Here is a 21,575-nt window from a genome sequence, read left to right as displayed (position 1 = left end):
GAAAAACTTTCATCATCATTCACTCCATCACTGTCTTGCCAGAGGCATGCTTACACTACAGTTATAAAACTGTAACATTAACATCCCTCCTTCAGAGTGCACACACTGTATTATTATGTATTATTTGGGAAGCATTAAATTCATTAAGGTTATAATAATAATAATAATTATTATTTCTACACGTACATGATGCAACTTATACAGGCCATAGCTGACATCAATGACATACTATATAGAAAGTGTCTGGTTATGTAGAACATTTCCCACAACTTAGGTTAATTTTGTCCCCCAGGATGCCACCCACACCAGTAAACTAACACCTCAGAAAATAAGAGGCAATCTGGTTTGACTCAAAAAAGGGGAGAATAGCTATAATTTCTTGCATCAAGGGCCTCTCACCAGCATGTAGGTACTTCCCTTAGAGGGTCATATCGAGACGCTCACCCACGTTTGCCTTTGACAGGTCAACAACAACCCAGTTCCCTGGAGCACCTCTGAGGGAATCTCGCTCAAGCAGTCGCTCAGTCTCAGTGATGATGCAAAAAAATTCGCCATTGCTCGGGAGATTACGAGTCTGTCTACTGCTCAGCCTTTTCTGCTGGGTGCAGTGTCTGCAGTGGTAGTGGGCTTTGTGTACTCTGTAAGCTCCACAGTCAATGCTAAGTTAAACTTGTATGCCAGACCTCGGTCTCTAAGACTGGTCTGGTATGGGTTAGTCTCCATGTTTGGGCTTGTCTTCTGGACGTTATGTAAAGACATGTCTACAGTCGAGTATGAGATCAATGCTGATAAGGCCGTAGCTAGCATTAGCAACAAGTACGCTGTTGGAGGGTTGGAGTACTACGAGAAAGTTCTGCAGAGAAACGTCGCTCTACGAGCACTCATGGGAAGCGACGGAGAAAAGGTTTACACCGTGTACGGCAATGATCAGGTGAGTAATTATAGATTAAAGATTATTTCAGCATGATGCAGTGTTTGTACACAGGTGGATGACATTTAGGTGTGCATGCAGAGAGCCTCCTAGTGTGTAGAGCATTTTGGTCAAACTTAGGACTATCTTATGACTCGGGCAATAATTAATTGATTGTAGATGAATGGTTCAGAGAACCGACAAGTTGATAATTTAGACACGTGCAACACTTGGGTAGCTTTAATGTGGAAATGTTTCACGCCACAGTGGCTTCATCAGACCATACAAAGGAGAGCGGTGAAGAACAGGAGGAGATTGAGGTAATCAGTCCCTCAGCCTTGAGCTGATGTGGTCAGTCCATCAATCTTGAAAAGAATGCAGCATATGTGTGAAGAAGTAGCTTATATACTGTAGGCAGGAGAGGTGCAGCAGTCGTAGGTGGTGTCACATTTGTTCAGTGTGGAAGTAGGTTGTGCCCAAGGCTTAGGCAAGTGAAGAATTCCCTGTATTAAGATCCCAAGATGTTGCTGTGTCAGACAGGAATGTAGATGAATGGTTCAAAGAACCGACACGTTGATAAATTAGACACATGTGCAACACTTGGGTATCTTTACTGAGGAAACGTTTCACCCCACAGTGGCTTCATCAGTCCATACAAAGGAGAACAGTGAAGAACAGGAGGTGATTGAGGTAACCAATCCCTCAGCCTTGAGTCGATGTGTAAGTAGAAGTCTTACTACTTCTACTTACACTTTGGTCACACTACACATACATGTACAAACATATATACACACCCCTCTGGGTTTTCTTCTATTTTCTTGCTAGATCTTGTTCTTGTTTATTTCCTCCTATCTCCATGGGAAAGTGGAACAAAATTCTTCCTCCGTAAGCCATGTGTGTCGTAAGAGGCGACTAACATGCCAGGAACAAGGGGCTAGCAACCCCTTCTCATGTGTATACATTACTAAATTTAAAAAGGGAAACTTTCATTTTTCTTTTTGGGCCACCCTGCCTTGGTGGGATATGACCATTTTGTTGAAAGTAGAAGAAGAGTACTGAGTAACTTTCAACAAACTGGCTGTTTCCCAATGAGGAAGGGTGGCCCATAAAATAATAACCATCATACACACTATCACTGTCTTACCAGAGGTGCTCAGATACGACAATTTGGAGGTCAATCTTAACAGCAAATATCCCAAACTCCTCCTCTAGAGCACAGGCATTGTACAGTGGACCCCCGCATAACGATTACCTCCGAATGCGACCAATTATGTAAGTGTATTTATGTAAGAGCGTTTGTACGTGTATGTTTGGAGGTCTGAAATGGACTAATCTACTTCACAATATTCCTTATGGGAACAAATTCGGTCAGTACTGGCACCTGAACATACTTCTGGAGTGAAAAAATATCGTTAACCGGGGGTCCACTGTACTTCCCTCTTCCAGGACTCAAGTCCTGTGCTGTATGTTCTTTTGAAAACAGGTTGACATTTATAAAATAATTATACAGTAGACTCTGGATAAATCGGACCTCAGTATAGCTGACTTAAAATTATGGACAAAATTCACTGGATAAATTGCTCTAACTGCTTTTCACTGTTTTTTTTTTTTTTTTTTTTTTTCAACAAGTCGGCCGTCTCCCACCGAGGCAGGGTGACCCAAAAAAGAAAGAAAATCCCCAAAAAGAAAATACTTTCATCATCATTCAACACTTTCACCACACTCACACATTATCACTGTTTTTGCAGAGGTCCTCAGAATACAACAGTTTAGAAGCATACACATATAAAGATACACAACATATCCCCCCAAACTGCCATAAATGTATAAAGGAGGGGCTCGGGATATTAGCAGTTTAGAGGGATATGTTGTGTACCTTTATACGTATATGCTTCTAAACTGTTGTGTTCTGAGCACCTCTGCAAAAACAGTGATAATGTGTGAGTGTGGTGAAAGTGTTGAATGATGATGAAAGTACAGTGGACCCTCGAATTTAGTCGTGCCGTTTCTGTATGCAAAACCATTTTTATTATCTATAAAATGTATTGTTTGTTAATATTTTTGGGTGTCTGGAATGGTTTAATTGGATTTACATTATTTCCTATGGGAAATATTAACAAAACATACATTTTATAGAGAACAAAAATAGTTTTGCATACAGAAAAGGCACTACTAAATTCAAGGGGCCACTGTATTTTCTTTTTGGGGATTTTCTTTCTTTTTGGGTCACCCTGCCTCGGTGGGAGACGGCCAACTTGTCAAAAAAAAAAACAAATGTAAACTATGTACGGTTCTATATTAGGTATACAGTACACTACTTTACTGCTTTTTATTACTATTTTTTTTAAGATACTGACATAACGAACATCTGCTGTTAGTCTGTTATGTCGAGGGTTCACTATATTTTAAATATTTGTAAGTTGCATCATCGCACCTCATACATTTGTAAGTTAGGGAACTGATGTGTAGATCACCCTGGTTTTATGTGCATTATCTTTATGCTAGTTTACTGCTATGTAGTGACCTTCTTCTATAGATAATGTTCCTTGGTTTATGATAGTTTGATTTATGATGTTTTGACTTTAGAGTGGTTTAACTTACGATATTTCGATTTTATGATTGTGTGACTTACGATATTTCGGTTTTACGATGGCTCGACTTACAATATTTTGATTTTACGATGGCTTGACTTACGATATTTTGACTTTTACGATGGCTTGACTTACGATATTTTGACTTTACGATGGCTTGACTTACGATATTTTGACTTTACGATGGCTTGACTTACGATATTTTGACTTTACGATGGCTTGACTTACGATATTTTGACTTTACGATGGTGCATTAGCTATGCACATTTATTGACAGGATAAATTTATATTCATTTATTTACTTGTCAATACAGTACTAGTATTTACAGTAATTATTTGTTTATTATTCAGTGGCAAATTTATTTATTCATTTACCATATACATGTACACGTACCATCCGACTTACGACCGAGTTCATTTCCAAGAAACTGGTCGTAAGTCGAACTTTGCTACTGAATATCAACAAAACATTTTTGTAATGACTTTATTTTATTGTTTTATTTTGGTATTTCATGTTTTACTTTACTTTTTATGTTGTTAGTACTGTATTTTATACAATAAGGTTTAGGATAAACACTGTGGACAACACAAATAGTTGTTTATTTCCCAGAAATTTGGCATAAAAAACACGGTTGTAAGTCGAGTGGTCGTAAGTCGAGCAGGTCGTAAGTCGAGTGGTCGTAAGTCGAGTGGTCGTAAGTCGAGAAGGTCGTAAGTCGGATGGTAGGTGTATTCATATTTGACTTAGGGTATTTTCAACTTACTTTGGGTTCATTGGAACATAACCCCCATTGTAAGTCGAGACACATTCGTATACCAAATACAGATAGTAAATGTCTGATATAAATAACAAAAAGGCACAATACCGTGACTGGAACGATACACAAATAACCCGCACATAAAAGAGAGAAGCTTACGACGATGTTTCGGTCCGACTTGGACCATTGACAAAGTCAGTGGTCCAAGTCGGACCGAAATGTCGTCGTAAGCTCCTCTCTTTTATGTGCGGGTTATTTGTGTAATGTCGGATATATTTATAAAAGAGTAATGACAATAGCTCCAATTCCTTGGATCAAGAACACTTGGCCAGCATTTGAAACACAAGTGATATAAAGTGTTTCGTGTGTTGGCAGGTGCTAGTGCGGACCAAACACCTGCCGTTCACCCTGCGACGGGACTACATGAAGACACAGCTCGAGGAGTACAAGAAGGTTAAAGAAGACACTCCGATTCCAGTGTCTGGAGATAGTGAAGCAGTGAACACTTCCTGAGGGAGGTATATATGACGAGAACAGCTCTTGGAGGTATATATGCTGAGAATGTTCTGGGGGCATGTATACTGAGAATGGCTCTTGGAGGTATATATGACAAAAACAGTTCTCAGAGGCATTTATACCCAGAAATAGTTCTTGGAGGCATATATGTTGAGAATGCTTCTTAAAGTCATATATACCAAGACTGATTCTTGATGAGGTTAGGTACGTACATCCAAAAGTATTACTTGGCATAACATATATTCCTGGAGGAATATACATTATACCAAGCATGGTTCTTAATAGAGATGTATACACCAAGAACTGCTCTCATAATGTAAATAACTCGCCATGAAACTTCCCATAATAGTTTTGTGTTTTTCAACACAACGGCCGTCTCCCACCAAGGCAAGGTGACCCAAAAACGAAGGAACTCCTGTTTGATGATTGTAATATAGAGGACAAGGGGTTACTAGCTCCTTCTCTTGTATAAATTCTTCTTTCAGCAAACTGGCCTTATCCCACCGAGGCAGGGCGACCCAAAAAGTAAAAATGAAATACCAAAATAAAACGATAAAATAAAGTCTTTACAAAAATGTGGTTAATATTCAGTAGTAAAGTTTGACTTACGTCCATTTCGACTTACGACCAGTTGGTCGGAACCAAACTCGGTCGTAAGTCGGATGGTACCTGTATTACTAAACACTACAGTTTATACTCTTTACTATAAATTTATTCTGTATAAAAACATAAGGAATCTTTATCTTTGATATATCTACATATTTTATATACATAGTCACAAAACATCAAATAAGTAAAAAGTAACATCATAATAACCCTAATGTCTCAGTGTCACATGTCACTGTCATCTTCGAGTGTCTTACGGCACTACCAATCCCAGTGTCATGACGCCTACTTCTCTGTGTCACTAGACACCCTTATCTCTGTGTACTGACGCTCCTTCTCTACCATGTCACACGACACCCTTTTCTCCGCGTCATACACGCCTTCACTACCGTGACACACGACACTGCATTATCCCCTTGTCATAACACTCCTTCTCTGTATTTCCTTTTCTTCGCAGCATCTAACACTTCAACACTCCGAGTTACATGACCCTTTACTTGTGTGCCGTGTCACCTGACACTCACTGGGTTACCACACCCTGAACTATACTTCTGTGTCCGTGTCACCTGACACACAGTGCTCACGGGGTACAACACACACCCTGGCTTTCCACAGTACTTGTCTGTCACCTGACACAACGCTCACCGGTTACAATACCCTGACTCATACTTCTGTCCGTGTCACATGACACGCTCACCGGGTTACACACCCTGGTGTTCCACATCCGTCCTCTACAGAGACCTACATGTCCCAGAGGTCCACAGAAGCCTAAGTCACCAGGTATCTGGTCCAAGGCAGTCTGGTGAACACACAACAGCCAGTAGATGCACACCATGAGGCAGTCTGGTGAACACAATCACCAGCAGGTGTAGAGTCCGCTGAATACTCAGTCAGGCCAGCTCACCAGCAAGTGTATTCAGTAAAATCTGGTGAACACTGAAAGGCCAGCCACCAGCAGGTGTAGAATCTGCTGAATACTGACAAAGGCCATCACCAGCAGGTGTAGTCCATGAGAGTCTGGCAAATACTCTCTTCAGGTGTACTCCGTGAGGAAGTCTAGTGACTACTGACATTCAGTTGTACTCCGTGAGGAAGTCTAGTGACTACTGACATTCAGGTGTACTCCGTGAGGAAGTCTGGTGACTACTGACATTCAGGTGTACTCCGTGAGGAAGTCTGGTGACTACTGACATTCAGGTGTACTCCGTGAGGAAGTCTAGTGACTACTGACATTCAGGTGTACTCCGTGAGGAAGTCTGGTGACTACTGACATTCACCAGCAGGTGTATTCTGTGAGAGTCTGGCAAATACTAACATTCAGGCCAGCTCAGAAGCCCCCACATTGGGTCTGATGACATACATCGTGGTACCGCTGGCCGGCAGGTCAACTACCCAACCCCCAGTGTGGTAAGAGGCCGCAACACCAAGGCACGAATTGCTGTGTGACAGTGGAACAAATTTATTATTTTGTAAGGGAAGTGGAGAAGAAGCCTTCCTGCGTAGGTCATGCGTGTCATACAAGGAGAGTAGATTTCTTCTTTTCTTGGGTCACCCTGTCTCAGTGAGAGACAGCCGTTGCATTAAAAAATGATACTGTTTTGTAAGTCTTGCTGTATACTGTATATACAGTACAATATATAGCAGTACAGTGGACCCCCGGTTTACGATCAGCTCCCAATGCGACCAATTATATAAGTGTATTTATGTAAGTGCATTTGTACATGTATGTTTGGGGTCTGAAATGGACTAATCTAATTCACAATATTCCTTATGGGAACAAATTCGTTCAGTAATGGCACCTGAACATACTTCTGGAATGAAATAATGTCGTAAACCGGGGGTCCACTGTACTTATATTGTTGGTAAAGTATTGTATATAACACTCAGTCTTGTTGATGGTTGTTGTATGGCAAGTCTTCAACTTTAATAAAAGTTAAAATATATTATTTTCAATTTTTTTTTTTTTGCCTTTTGTAAATTTTGTATAATTTTTATTAATGACAGTCAAGCTGTGAAAAAATTGTATTCTCCATTGGAAATATTTTTAATTTTTTAAGAAAATTGCTTCATAGTTGTTTACCTAGCAAATTTAGTAGTGATTTGTCTCGATATTTTGTCGTGTTGTGGATATATTAGTGAAGGTGTTCAGGGAAACTTGTTAGCCGGGTCGATTGGAGCCAACCCGGTTAACAAGTTTCCCCGAACACCATCTTGACCCTTCCTGCCTACCTCCTGCAGTACAACATCACCCGCCTCGTCAGCTGCTCACTGCTGATCCCAGCAATCCTCACACATCGACTTCGACACCTGCAGTACACCTGCACAACTTGCCCAGAGTGGACAGCCCACTTACCTTTACCTTCCCTCCTCCTCCACCATCCCAAACCTTTCCCATATTTCCATCCTTTCCCATCCTTCTTCCTTCCTCATCTTACCGAAACTCTGGTCAGAACCTCATAACTGTTAGCCGGACTTGAGTCCTGGAGGTGGGAAGTACGGTACCTGCACTCTGAAGGATGGGTGAGGATGTTACAGTCCTGGAGGTGGGAAGTACAGTACCTGCACTCTGAAGGATGGGTGGGGATGTTACAGTCCTGGAGGTGGGAAGTACAGTACCTGCAATCTGAAGGATGAGTGAGGATGTTACAGTCCTGGAGGTGGGAAGTACAGTACCTGCACTCTGAAGGATGAGTGAGGATGTTACAGTCCTGGAGGTGGGCAGTACAGTACCTGCACTCTGAAGGATGAGTGAGGATGTTACAGTCCTGGAGGTGGGAAGTACAGTACCTGCACTCTGAAGGATGGGTGGGGATGTTACAGTCCTGGAGGTGGGAAGTACAGTACCTGCAATCTGAAGGATGAGTGAGGATGTTACAGTCCTGGAGGTGGGAAGTACAGTACCTGCACTCTGAAGGATGAGTGAGGATGTTACAGTCCTGGAGGTGGGCAGTACAGTACCTGCACTCTGAAGGATGAGTGAGGATGTTACAGTCCTGGAGGTGGGAAGTACAGTACCTGCACTCTGAAGGATGAGTGGGGATGTTACAGTCCTGGAGGTGGGAAGTACAGTACCTGCACTCTGAAGGATGGGTGGGGATGTTACAGTCCTGGAGGTGGGAAGTACAGTACCTGCAATCTGAAGGATGAGTGAGGATGTTACAGTCCTGGAGGTGGGAAGTACAGTACCTGCACTCTGAAGGATGAGTGAGGATGTTACAGTCCTGGAGGTGGGAAGTACAGTACCTGCACTCTGAAGGATGAGTGAGGATGTATCAGTCCTGGAGGTGGGAAGTACAGTACCTGCACTCTGAAGGATGAGTGAGGATGTTACAGTCCTGGAGGTGAGAAGTACAGTACCTGCACTCTGAAGGATGAGTGAGGATGTATCAGTCCTGGAGGTGGGAAGTACAGTACCTGCACTCTGAAGGATGAGTGAGGATGTTACAGTCCTGGAGGTGGGAAGTACAGTACCTGCACTCTGATTACCTCCCATTCCCCAGATGCTGTACAGCCATCTTCAAGTATAAGTCCTCTCACATTCCCCTCCAAATATAATTAACCTACTCCACTCTATCATATTGTATATAGTTTTTCTTAAAATTCGTATAACTTTTTCTTATTGTAATTTAGGTTAGGTTAGGAAAGATTCGTCAGGAAACAGGAGAATTGTTTCCTGGTGGCTAAGGCTCTCACTTCACATGACGAGGGTCTGGGTTCGATTCCCAGCCAGGGTAGAAACATTGGGTGTGTTTCTTTACACCTGTTGTCTATGTTCCCTATCAGTAAAATGGGTACCTGGGCATTAGTGAACTGGTGTGGGTCACATCCTGGGTGTTAGTGGACTGGTGTGGGTCACATCCTGGGTGTTAGTGGACTGGTGTGGGTCACATCCTGGGTGTTAGTGGACTGGTGTGGGTCACATCCTGGGTGTTAGTGGACTGGTGTGGGTCACATCCTGGGTGTTAGTGGACTGGTGTGGGTCACATCCTGGGTGTTAGTGGACTGGTGTGGGTCACATCCTGGGACAAAACTGACCTAACTTGTAGGAAATGCTATACATAAGTGGCCTTCTATATACATGTAGTAGTATGTCATTGATGTCAGCTATGGTCTGTATACCTTGTATATATACTTGTAGAGATAAGAATATATTATATTATCATTATTAGTAGCAGTAGTATACTTCTATGCCAGCTATAATGACAGTATCAATAACAAGTTTATTTTAGCATGATATATGTTCATACAAAGGAGTGTAACAATTGGGTAAACATGCCGAAAGCCCCTTTATATGCAGAGCATTTTGGGCAAACTTAAGACCAACTTATGGTTACGGTGTCCCGTATCTCGATTGGTAGTGCACTCGCCTCACACACTGAAGTCCATGGTTGGATCCCTGGTATGGGTGGAAACATTAGAACCTGTTTCTTTAAGACACCTGCTGTCACTGTTTACTTTGCAGTAAGTAGGTACTTGGGTGTTAGTCGCCTGGTGTGGGTCACATCCTGGGTGTTAGTCGCCTGGTGTGGGTTGCATCTTGGGGACAAAATTGACCTAATTTTCAGGAAATGCTCTGCATAACCAGAAGCTTTTTATATAGTAGTATATCATTGATGTCAGCTATGGTCTGTATACCTTGTACATGTATAAATACAGATTATTATTATTATTATTATTATTATTATTATTAAATGTTACTTAATACATGAAATATTACCTGTAATGTCAGATAATATCATTTAATTAAAAGATAGTACTTATAAACTTACTGGGCCATTACCCAGCTTCCTTCAAGGGAGGTTCCTTGGTGCTGGTGAGGGGCTCTTGATCTAGGGAATTGGATCTGCACTCCAGTTCCCTGAAGTGACCCTGAATACCTTCCATCCCCCCCCCCCTACAGGTGCTGTATAACCCCGACAGATTTAGCCCTTCCCCATAATAATATAACCCAGTGAATTATTTCTTGTAGTCTTTTAAGATTATGCTTACCGGAAATTCTCTGCATCTGAGCCTGTCCCGTGGCCAGGCTCCAGGAGCAGCAAGACTAGACACTCGTCAGAGGTACGTATAATTATGGTCTTTTGACATGCTCTCGTATGTGACCCATTACTCTACATGTCATTATTATATCATTATTGTGTATAATATCATTATACATAATACGAAAGGTCCTCAACGTGTTCGTAAGTTGAAGTCTTCCTATACTGTATTATGAATATGTATTATCCACAATACAGAAGGTCCCCAGTGTGTTTGTAAGTTGCGGACTTACTGTATACATAATATATCACGAACTCTGATTAAGTTGTAATAAATAACTGTCGATAAATAAACAGAAAGATGAACTGGGGCACAAACCATGGTCCATAAATTGACAATCCGATGCTCTGCTATCTCCACCACGGGGCTTGCAAGAGAAGGAATTGGAACTATGGGAGGGTCCTGTGTATACATCTTTTTGTCGGTGTTCCGTTGTTTATGTTCTGTTGTGGGTTTAGTGCTTCTTGTTTCAACAAACCAGCTGTATCCCACTGAGGCAGGGTGACCGGGTGACCCAGAAGGAAAAACGAGCTTCTAAAAAAAAAAAAAAAGTTTCTTTGAGTGTTTAGTTATAATTAGTTATAATATTAATGATGTTCATTGTGTTCCACTGTCACCGGTGGATGGAACAACGGCTCAACTGAAAGCCAACAAAAATATGGAACACCAAAAATTGGTGGTGTATATGCTGGTCTCTCCTGTACTTATTGTTCGAGTATTATGTCAAAGTAAACTTGTATACGGCCTCTCCTCACTTAGCGACGTACTGTACTTGTTTACCGACGATCGGACTTACAATGGGGTCTCTGACCAGTATACATACCTAAATAATGTATATTACAGCTGATTTCCTCTATTCTCTTTATTACAATATACAGTACACTACTGTATAAACACTTAAAAATTTAGTATACTAAAAATATTATAAATGGTGCAAAGGTGACATTAAAACAATATCAAAGATGGTTGACACAAACCCACTACCATTATAGTGTGCTCCTTTCTTAGTAACAAATCGTTTACCGACGTGGTCTTAGGAACGTAACTCCATCGTTAAGTGAGGAGAGGCTGTATTATGATGAACAAAACCAATGGAACTTATGAATTTGGGACATTGCCAAAATGTACACCGTCACCCCTTAACTCCCAGGTGGGTTTAATGCTTAGTGGTTGTTTAATATATTTATAGATGGGGTTGTAAGAGAAGTAAATGCGAGGGTCTTGGCAAGAGGCGTGGAGTTAAAAGATAAAGAATCACACAAAGTGGGAGTTGTCACAGTTGCTCTTTGCTGATGACACTGTGCTCTTGGGAGATTCTGAAGAGAAGTTGCAGAGGTTGGTGGATGAATTTGGTAGGGTATGTAAAAGAAGAAAATTAAAAGTGAATACAGGAAAGAGTAAGGTTATGAGGATAAAAAGATTAGGTGATGAAAGATTGGATATCAGATTGGAGGGAGAGAGTATGGAGGAGGTGAATGTATTCAGATATTTGGGAGTGGACGTGTCAGCGGATGGGTATATGAAAGATGAGGTGAATCATAGAATTGATGAGGGGAAAAGGATGAGCGGTGCACTTAGGAGTCTGTGGAGACAAATAACTTTGTCCTTGGAGGCAAAGAGGGGAATGTATGAGAGTATAGTTTTACCAACACTCTTATATGGGTGTGAAGCATGGGTGATGAATGTTGCAGCGAGGAGAAGGCTGGAGGCAGTGGAGATGTCATGTCTGAGGGCAATGTGTGGTGTGAATATAATGCAGAGAATTCGTAGTTTGGAAGTTAGGAGGAGGTGCGGGATTACCAAAACTGTTGTCCAGAGGGCTGAGGAAGGGTTGTTGAGGTGGTTCGGACATGTAGAGAGAATGGAGCGAAACAGAATGACTTCAAGAGTGTATCAGTCTGTAGCGGAAGGAAGGCGGGGTAGGGGTCGCCCTAGGAAAGGTTGGAGGGAGGGGGTAAAGGAGGTTTTGTGTGCGAGGGGCTTGGACTTCCAGCGGGCATGCGTGAGCATGTTTGATAGGAGTGAATGGAGACAAATGGTTTTTAATACTTGACGTGCTGTTGGAGTGTGAGCAAAGTAACATTTATGAAGGGATTCAGGGAAACCGGCAGGCCGGACTTGAGTCCTGGAGATGGGAAGTACAGTGCCTGCACTCTGAAGGAGGGGTGTTAATGTTGCAGTTTAAAAACTGTAGTGTAAAGCACCCTTCTGGCAAGACAGTGATGGAGTGAATGATGATGAAAGTTTTTCTTTTTCGGGCCACCCTGCCTTGGTGGGAATCGGCCAGTGTGTTAATAAAATAAAATTTTGATAATAATAATAATAATCACCCCTTGACTAGAAAAAGGTATTGATATCCTAGGTGTGTGTACTTACCTAGATGTAGTCACCAGTTTGTGGTTGTGGGGAGAGTGTCTCAGCTCCTGGCCCTGCCTCTTCCCCTAGGTTCCTTGATGTTGGTGAGGGGCTCTTGATTTAGGAAATTGTATCTGTGCTCCAGTTCCCTGAATTAAGCCTGAATACCTTTCATTCCCCCACATGCGGGTTTAGCGCTCACACATGATTATAATAATTATAATCTCCCCCTAGCTGCTACTGGGTTCATTCTCCTGGTTTCATGAGCTCTCTCTTGTCTGTTAATAAAGCTGTGTATGGATCCTGCCTTTACTGTTTTGCTGTCCAGGTTGTTCCACTTATTGTCCACTCTGAGACTGAAGAAATACTTCCTAACATCCCTGTGACTCATCTGTGTTTTCACTTTCCAGCTGTGTCCTTGTGTTCCTGATTCCCACCTCTTGAACAATCAGTCCCTGTCCACCCTGTCAGTTCCTCTCAGTATTTTGTATATTATCATTGTTATTCCTAGTCCTGTCCTCTGATGTTATCAGACTTAGCTTCTTTACCAATCCTCAGTGGACATACCACTTCGCTGCTAGATTAATCTTATTGCAAACCTTTGCACTTTCTCCAATTTCTTTATGTGTTTGACCAGCTGTGGGTTCCATATGGGTGCTGCGTACTCCAGTATGGACCTCACATATATAGTTTCGTGATTGACTCTACCTACTTACTTAGGGTCAGCGTGGAGGGTGTTCCAGGGGTCAACGCTCCTGCAGCCCGGTCTATGACCAGACCTCCTTGCTTAGGTTTCTGTAAGTCTTAGCTGTGATGAATGGTTTTGAAAACCGAAGAGTTGAAGATTGAGACACTTAGGCAACATACGGGAATCTTTATTTAGGAAACGTTTCGCCACACAGTGGCTTCATCAGTCCAATATAAAGCAGAAAGGTATAAGGAGAGGAGGAGTTTGAGGTAATCAGTCCCTCAATCTTCAACTTGTCGGTTTTCAAAACCATTCATCACAACTGTCAGACACTGCATCATCATGGGATCTTGATACAAAGAATTTTTCAAACTTGTCCAACCTTTGGACGGAGACCTACTTCGACTAGTGGATGGTACCACTATGACCCCGCCTCCGCCCGCTTCACCTCACCTCACTACAGTATATAAGCCACGTCTACGGCCCTATGCTGTACATTCTACAAGATTGATGGACTGAACACATCGACTCCAGGCTGAGGGACTGATTACCTCAAACTACTCATCTCCTTACACCTTTCTGCTTTGTATTGGACTGATGGAGACATTGTGTGGCAAAACGTTTCCTAAATAAAGATTCCCATATGTTGCATAAGTGTCTCAGTCTTCAAGTCTTAGCTATGCTGGAGGTGCATTTGCTGCAGCAGTGATTTAGTTGATGTGCACCTCAGGTGATATGCTTGGAACAAGGCGCACCCTCAGCCCTTGAAGATTTACAGCCTTTTTCACTATAGGTTTTAATTAATTTTTGCTTCTATGTGGACTTACACAATTTAAAACAAATAACACACACAGGAGAACTAGATTTGTGGTGTTTTGGTCTGACTTGAACCTGTGTGCTTATTATTTGTGTATTGTAGATAAATGGTTCAGAGAACATAAAACTGGAGGAGCACTGCAGCAGGCCTACTGGCCTTCTCAAACCCACTTAGCAAAAATATTTGCACAACCCATTATCAATGTTACCCAAAGAATAAGCTTCAACAACCCTGTTATCTCAAGTGCAGTGCTGTATGACCCTGCTGGGTTTAGCGCTTAGTTTCGATTATAACGTTAACTCAAGTACAAGTCCCACTCATATCCAGTGAGAGACTTATGCAACACCTGGCTATCCTTATTGAGGAAACATTTCGCCCATTAGTGGATTACTCAGTCCAGTACAGAGCAGAATGGTTGAAGATCAGACGGAGTTTGAGGTAATCAGTCCCTCAACCTGGGGTCAGTGTTCAGTCCTTCAAGATTGATGGACTGAACATAGTGGCTCCAGGCTCAGGGACTGATTGGACTGAGGAAGTGACTGAACATAGTGGCTCCAGGCTCAGGGACTGATTGGACTGAGGAAGTGACTGAACATAGTGGCTCCAGGCTCAGGGACTGATTGGACTGAGGAAGTCACTGGTGGGCTAAATGTTTCCGCAATAATGATGCCCGGGTCTTGCAGAAGTGTCCAGTCACAGTATTGTTCCACTCACAGTATTGTTCCACTCACAGTATTGTTCCACTCACAGTATTGTTCCAGTCACAGTATTGTTCCAGTCACAGTATTGTTCCAGTCACAGTATTGTTCCACTCACAGTATTGTTCCACTCACAGTATTGTTCCACTCACAGTATTGTTCCAGTCACAGTATTGTTCCAGTCACAGTATTGTTCCAGTCACAGTATTGTTCCAGTCACAGTATTGTTCCAGTCACAGTATTGTTCCAGTCACAGTATTGTTCCACTCACAGTATTGTTCCACTCACAGTATTGTTCCACTCACAGGATTGTTCCAGTCACAGTATTGTTCCAGTCACAGTATTGTTCCAGTCACAGTATTGTTCCACTCACAGTATTGTTCCAGTCACAGTATTGTTCCAGTCACAGTATTGTTCCACTCACAGTATTGTTCCAGTCACAGTATTGTTCCACTCACAGTATTGTTCCACTCACAGTATTGTTCCAGTCACAGTATTGTTCCAGTCACAGTATTGTTCCAGTCACAGTATTGTTCCACTCACAGTATTGTTCCAGTCACAGTATTGTTCCAGTCACAGTATTGTTCCAGTTACAGTATTGTTCCAGTCACAGTATTGTTCCAGTTACAGTATTGTTCCAGTCACAGTATTGTTCCAGTCACAGTATTGTTCCAGTCACAGTATTGTTCCAGTCACAGTATTGTTCCAGTCAGTGTTGTTCCAGTCACAGTGTTGTTCCACTCACAGTATTGTTCCACTCACAGTATTGTTCCAGTCACAGTATTGTTCCAGTCACAGTATTGTTCCAGTCACAGTATTGTTCCAGTCACAGTATTGTTCCAGTCACAGTGTTCCAGTCAGTGTTGTTCCAGTCACAGTATTGTTCCAGTCACAGTATTGTTCCAGTCACAGTATTGTTCCAGTCACAGTGTTCCAGTCACAGTGTTGTTCCAGTCACAGTATTGTTCCAGTCACAATATTTTTCCAGTCACAGTATTGTTCCAGTCACAGCATTGTTCCAGTCAGTGTTGTTCCAGTCACAGTATTGTTCCAGTCACAGTATTGTTCCAGTTAGTATTGTTCCAGTCACAGTATTGTTCCAGTTAGTGTTCCACTTACAGTATTGTTCCAGTCACAGTATTGTTCCACAGTATTGTTCCAGTCACAGTATTGTTCCACAGTATTGTTCCAGTCACAGTATTGTTCCACAGTATTGTTCCACAGTATTGTTCCAGTCATTGTTCGTCACAGTATTGTTCCAGTCACAGTGTTCCAGTCAGTGTTGTTCCAGTCACAGTATTGTTCCAGTCACAGTATTGTTCCAGTTACAGTAGTGTTCCAGTCACATTGTTGCAGTCACAGTATTGTTCCAGTCACAGTATTGTTCCAGTCACAGTGTTGTTCCAGTCACAGTATTCCAGTCACAGTATTGTTCCAGTCACAGTATTGTTCCAGTCACAGTATTGTTCCAGTCACAGTATTGTTCCACAGTATTGTTCCAGTCACAGTATTGTTCCACAGTATTGTTCCAGTCACAGTATTGTTCCACAGTATTGTTCCAGTCAGTGTTCGTCACAGTATTGTTCCAGTCACAGTGTTCCAGTCACTGTTGTTCCAGTCACAGTATTGTTCCAGTCACAGTATTGTTCCAGTTACAGTAGTGTTCCAGTCACATTGTTGCAGTCACAGTATTGTTCCAGTCACAGTATTGTTCCAGTCACAGTGTTGTTCCAGTCACAGTATTGTTCCAGTCACAGTATTGTTCCAGTCACAGTATTGTTCCAGTCACAGTATTGTTCCAGTCACAGTATTGTTCCAGTTACAGTATTGTTCCAGTTACAGTATTGTTCCAGTGTTGCTGGTGGTCGTGGACCAGGCTTGTCTGGTCAACTAGGTTGTTGTTGCTGGTGGCCCACTGCCCCACATATCCATCACAGCCTGGTTGATCTGGCACCTGGTGAAGATACTTGTCCAGTTTCCTCTTCAAGACTTGTACATTGTTCCAGCAGTGTTTCTGACATCATGGGAAGGCGGGGCCAGGAGCAAGGACCCGACCCCTGCAACTATAATCAGATGAATGCGCTCGCGTGCACACACACACACACACACACACCGAACAGGAAGGCCGAACAGGAAGGAAGGAATTATGAATTATGCTAAGGTCATATCAGACTGCCAAGGAGTGAAAAGGAAGAACAGCTGGGTGCAGATGGAGAGGGTGATAGGTCGAATGCTGAGGCACAACCATCCTATCAAGAGCCACTGGAAAAATCAAGGGAGAAACTGACCACATACAGGCAGGATCCAGAGTCACAGAGGGTGAGGCAATGGGAGGAGGAAAGGGCAAAATCAGTGTTTATCCATGGGCTTCAGGAGAGAGAGGAAAGACACACTGAAAGGCAGCAGGAAGAAAGGAGATTGATAAAATCATCACGGAAATAGGTGAAGAGATGGACGAGATTGTAAATTTTCAGAGAATAAGGGGGTACTCGAAGGGGAGAAACCGACCAATCAAGCTGATTCTCAGGACGGAAACAGTGCGGAACAGGATCCTCCAAGAGAAACCACGGTTGAAATACTCGGAAGAGTACAAGAGGGTGTTCCTAGACAGAGACAGAACACAATCAGAACGACAGCAGCTGAGGGAGAGGACAAAACGAAAGGAGCTAGGAAAAAAGACAAGGATGGAACCAGCAGAGGTCAGTCAGAGCAGAACAGAACAGCAAGGGCAAGCACACACACAACTATTCTCAGAACCATACAACCTATCACACCATTCCAACACACACTACAATCCATACCCACAGCCTCCACCCAACACCGAGCTATAGAATCCCACAGTATGCTACCAGGTCTCCCACCCTCACAGGCCCCCCAAACCACAGTGTTGGAAAGGAAACTGAAGGTATGGTACACAAACGCTGATGGAATGAAAGAGAGGCATCACCGGACATCATAGCTCTCACAGAAACCAAGCTTACAGGTATGATAACAGATGCCATCTTTCCAATGGGATACCAAATCCTGAGGAAAGACAGAGGGAACGGGGGTGGAGGAGTGGCATTGCTGATCAAAAATCGCTGGAATTTTGATGAGCTGGAGAGAGGAGACAGCGGAGAAGAAAGTGATTACATAGCGGGAACGCTTCACTCTGGAGGTCCCAAGGTGGTAATAGCAGTGATGTATAACCCACCACAGAACAACAGGAGGCCAAGGCAAGAGTATGACGAGAGCAATAGAGTGATGGTTGACACACTGGCTACAGTGGCCAGAAGAGCTCATGCATGCAGGGCAAAGCTCCTGATCATGGGTGACTTTAACCACAAGGAGATCGATTGGGAGAACTTGGACCCGCATGGGGCCAAGATACATGGAGGGCTAAGATGATGGAGGTGGTACTGGAAAACTTCATGTACCAACACGTAAGGAATAGAGGAGAGGATGAACCAGCAAGGCTGGACTTAGTATTCACCTTGAGTAGTGCAGATATCGAGGACATCACATATGAAAGACCCCTTGGGGCCAGTGACCATGTGGTTTTCAGCTTCGAATACACAGCAGAGCTACAAGTGGAGGGAGAAGCAGGAAGGCCAGGAAGAATGAAGCCAAACTACAAGAAAGGGGACTACACAGGAATGAGGAACTTCCTGAACGGGGTTCAGTGGGACAGAGAACTGGCAGAGAAGCCAGTTAATGAGATGATGGAATATGCAGCAACAAAATGCAAGGAGGCTGAGGAGAGGTTTGTACCCAAGGGTAACAGGAATAATGAAAAAGCCAGGATGAGCCCATGGTTTACCCAAAGGTGCAGGGAGGCAAAAACCAAGTGTGCTAGGGAATGGAAGAAATATAGAAGGCAAAGGACCCAGGAGAATAAGGAGAGCAGTCGTAGAGCCAGAAACGAATATGCACAGATAAGAAGGGAGGCCCAAAGACAATATGAAAATGACATAGCAGCGAAAGCCAAATCTGACCCGAAACTGTTGTACAGCCACATTAGGAGGAAAACAACAGTCAAGGACCAGGTAATCAGGCTAAGGAAGGAAGGAGGAGAGACAAGAAATGACCGTGAAGTATGTGAGGAACTCAACAAGAGATTCAAAGAAGTGTTCACAGAGGAGACAGAAGGGGCTCCAGAAAGACGGAGAGGTGGGGCACACCACCATGTGCTGGACACAGTACACACAACCGAGGAAGAAGTGAAGAGGCTTCTGAGTGAGCTAGATACCTCAAAGGCAATGGGGCCAGATAACATCTCCCCATGGGTATTGAGAGAGGGAGCAGAGGCGCTGTGTGTACCCCTAACAACAATATTCAATACATCTATCGAAACAGGGAGATTGCCTGAGGCATGGAAGACAGCAAATATAGTCCCAATCTTTAAAAAAGGACCCCTCAAGGAAGGTTCCTTGATGCTGGTGAGGGGCTCTTGATCTAGGGAACTGGATCTGTGCTCCAGTTCCCTGAGTTAAACCTGAATACCTTCCATCCCTCCCCCAAGCACTATAATCCTATGGGTTTAGTGCTTCCCCCTTGATTATAATAATAATAATTTAAAAAAGGAGACAGACATGAAGCATTAAACTACAGACCAGTGTCACTGACATGTATAGTATGCAAAATCATGGAGAAGATTATCAGGAGAAGAATGGTGGAACACCTAGAGAGGAACGATCTCATCAACAGCAGCCAACATGGTTTCAGGGACGGGAAATCCTGTGTCACAAACCTACTGGAGTTCTATGACATGGTGACAGCAGTAAGACAAGAGAGAGAGGGGTGGGTGGATTGCATATTCTTGGACTGCAAGAAGGCGTTTGACACAGTTCCACACAAGAGATTGGTGCAAAAACTGGAGGACCAAGCAGGGATAACAGGGAAGGCACTACAATGGATCAGGGAATACTTGTCAGGAAGACAGCAGCGAGTCATGGTACGTGGCGAGGTGTCAGAGTGGGCACCTGTGACCAGCGGGGTCCCACAGGGGTCAGTCCTAGGACCAGTGCTGTTTCTGGTATTTGTGAACGACATGACGGAAGGAATAGACTCTGAGGTGTCCCTGTTTGCAGATGACGTGAAGTTGATGAGAAGAATTCACTCGATCGAAGACCAGGCAGAACTACAAAGGGATCTGGACAGGCTGCAGACCTGGTCCAGCAATTGGCTCCTGGAGTTCAATCCCACCAAGTGCAAAGTCATGAAGATTGGGGAAGGGCAAAGAAGACCGCAGACGGAGTACAGTCTAGGGGGTCAGAGACTACAAGCCTTACTCGAAGAAAAAGATCTTGGGGTGAGTATAACACCAGGCACATGTCCTGAAGCACACATCAACCAAATAACTGTTGCAGCATATGGGCGCCTAGCAAACCTCAGAACAGCATTCCGACATCTTAATAAGGAATCGTTCAGGACCCTGTACACCGTGTACGTTAGGCCCATATTGGAGTATGCGGCACCAGTTTGGAACCCACACCTAGCCAAGCACGTAAAGAAACTAGAGAAAGTGCAAAGATTTGCAACAAGACTAGTCCCAGAGTTAAGAGGTATGTCCTACGAGGAGAGGTTAAGGGAAATCAACCTGACGACACTGGAGGACAGGAGAGATAGGGGGGACATGATAACGACATACAAAATACTGAGAGGAATTGACAAGGTGGACAAAGACAGGATGTTCCAGAGATTGGACACAGTAACACTGGGACACAGTTGGAAGTTGAAGACACAGATGAGTCACAGGGATGTTAGGAAGTATTTCTTCAGCCACAGAGTAGTCAGTAAGTGGAATAGTTTGGGAAGCGATGTAGTGGAGGCAGGATCCATACATAGCTTTAAGCAGAGGTATGATAAAGCTCACGGTTCAGGGAGAGTGACCTAGTAGCGATCAGTGAAGAGGCGGGGCCAGGAGCTCAGACTCGACCCCCGCAACCTCAACTAGGTGAGTACAACTAGGTGAGTACACACACACACACACACACACACACATTTTCCTAGACTGCAGGAAGGCCTTTGACACAGTTCCCCACAAGAGATTAGTGCAGAAGCTGGAGGATCAGGCGCATATAACAGGGAGGGCACTGCAGTGGATCAGGGAATACCTGACAGGGAGGCAACAACGAGTCATGGTACGTGAAGAGATATCACAGTGGGCGCCTGTGACGAGCGGGGTCCCACAGGGGTCAGTTCTAGGACGAGTGCTATTTTTGATATATGCGAACGACATGATGGAAGGAATAGACTCTGAAGTGTCCCTGTGCAGATGATGTGAAGTTGATGAGAAGAATTAAATCGGATGAGGATGAGGCAGGACTGCAAAGAGACCTGGACATGTGGTCCAGAAACTGGCTTCTCGAATTCAATCCTGCCAAATGCAAAGTCATAAAGATTGGGGAGGGGCAAAGAAGACCTCAGACAGAGTATAGGCTAGGTGGACAAAGACTACAGACCTCACTCAGGGAGAAAGACCTTGGGGTGACCATAACACCGAGCACGTCACCGGAGGCACACATCAACCAAATAACTGCTGCAGCATACGGGAGCCTGGCAAACCTGAGGATAGCGTTCCGATACCTTAATAAGGAATCGTTCAAGACAATGTA

General features: G+C 43.5%; 1 protein-coding gene across 1 annotated transcript in view; it reads left to right on the top strand.

Annotated features, from left to right (window-relative positions):
* Positions 1-21,575, top strand: part of LOC128703869 (transmembrane protein 177) — a 78,710-nt gene that overhangs the window by 10,124 nt on the left and 47,011 nt on the right. The window contains exon 4 of the mRNA XM_070104891.1: positions 464-931. Within this exon, the coding sequence (XP_069960992.1) occupies positions 464-931 (468 nt within the window). The remainder of the gene's footprint in view (positions 1-463; positions 932-21,575) is intronic.

The sequence above is a fragment of the Cherax quadricarinatus genome, chromosome 95, assembly GCF_038502225.1.
Source record: "Cherax quadricarinatus isolate ZL_2023a chromosome 95, ASM3850222v1, whole genome shotgun sequence".
NCBI lineage: Eukaryota > Metazoa > Arthropoda > Malacostraca > Decapoda > Parastacidae > Cherax > Cherax quadricarinatus.
Note: the sequence above shows the minus strand (reverse complement) of the source record. Positions and strands in the feature narration are given on the sequence as shown.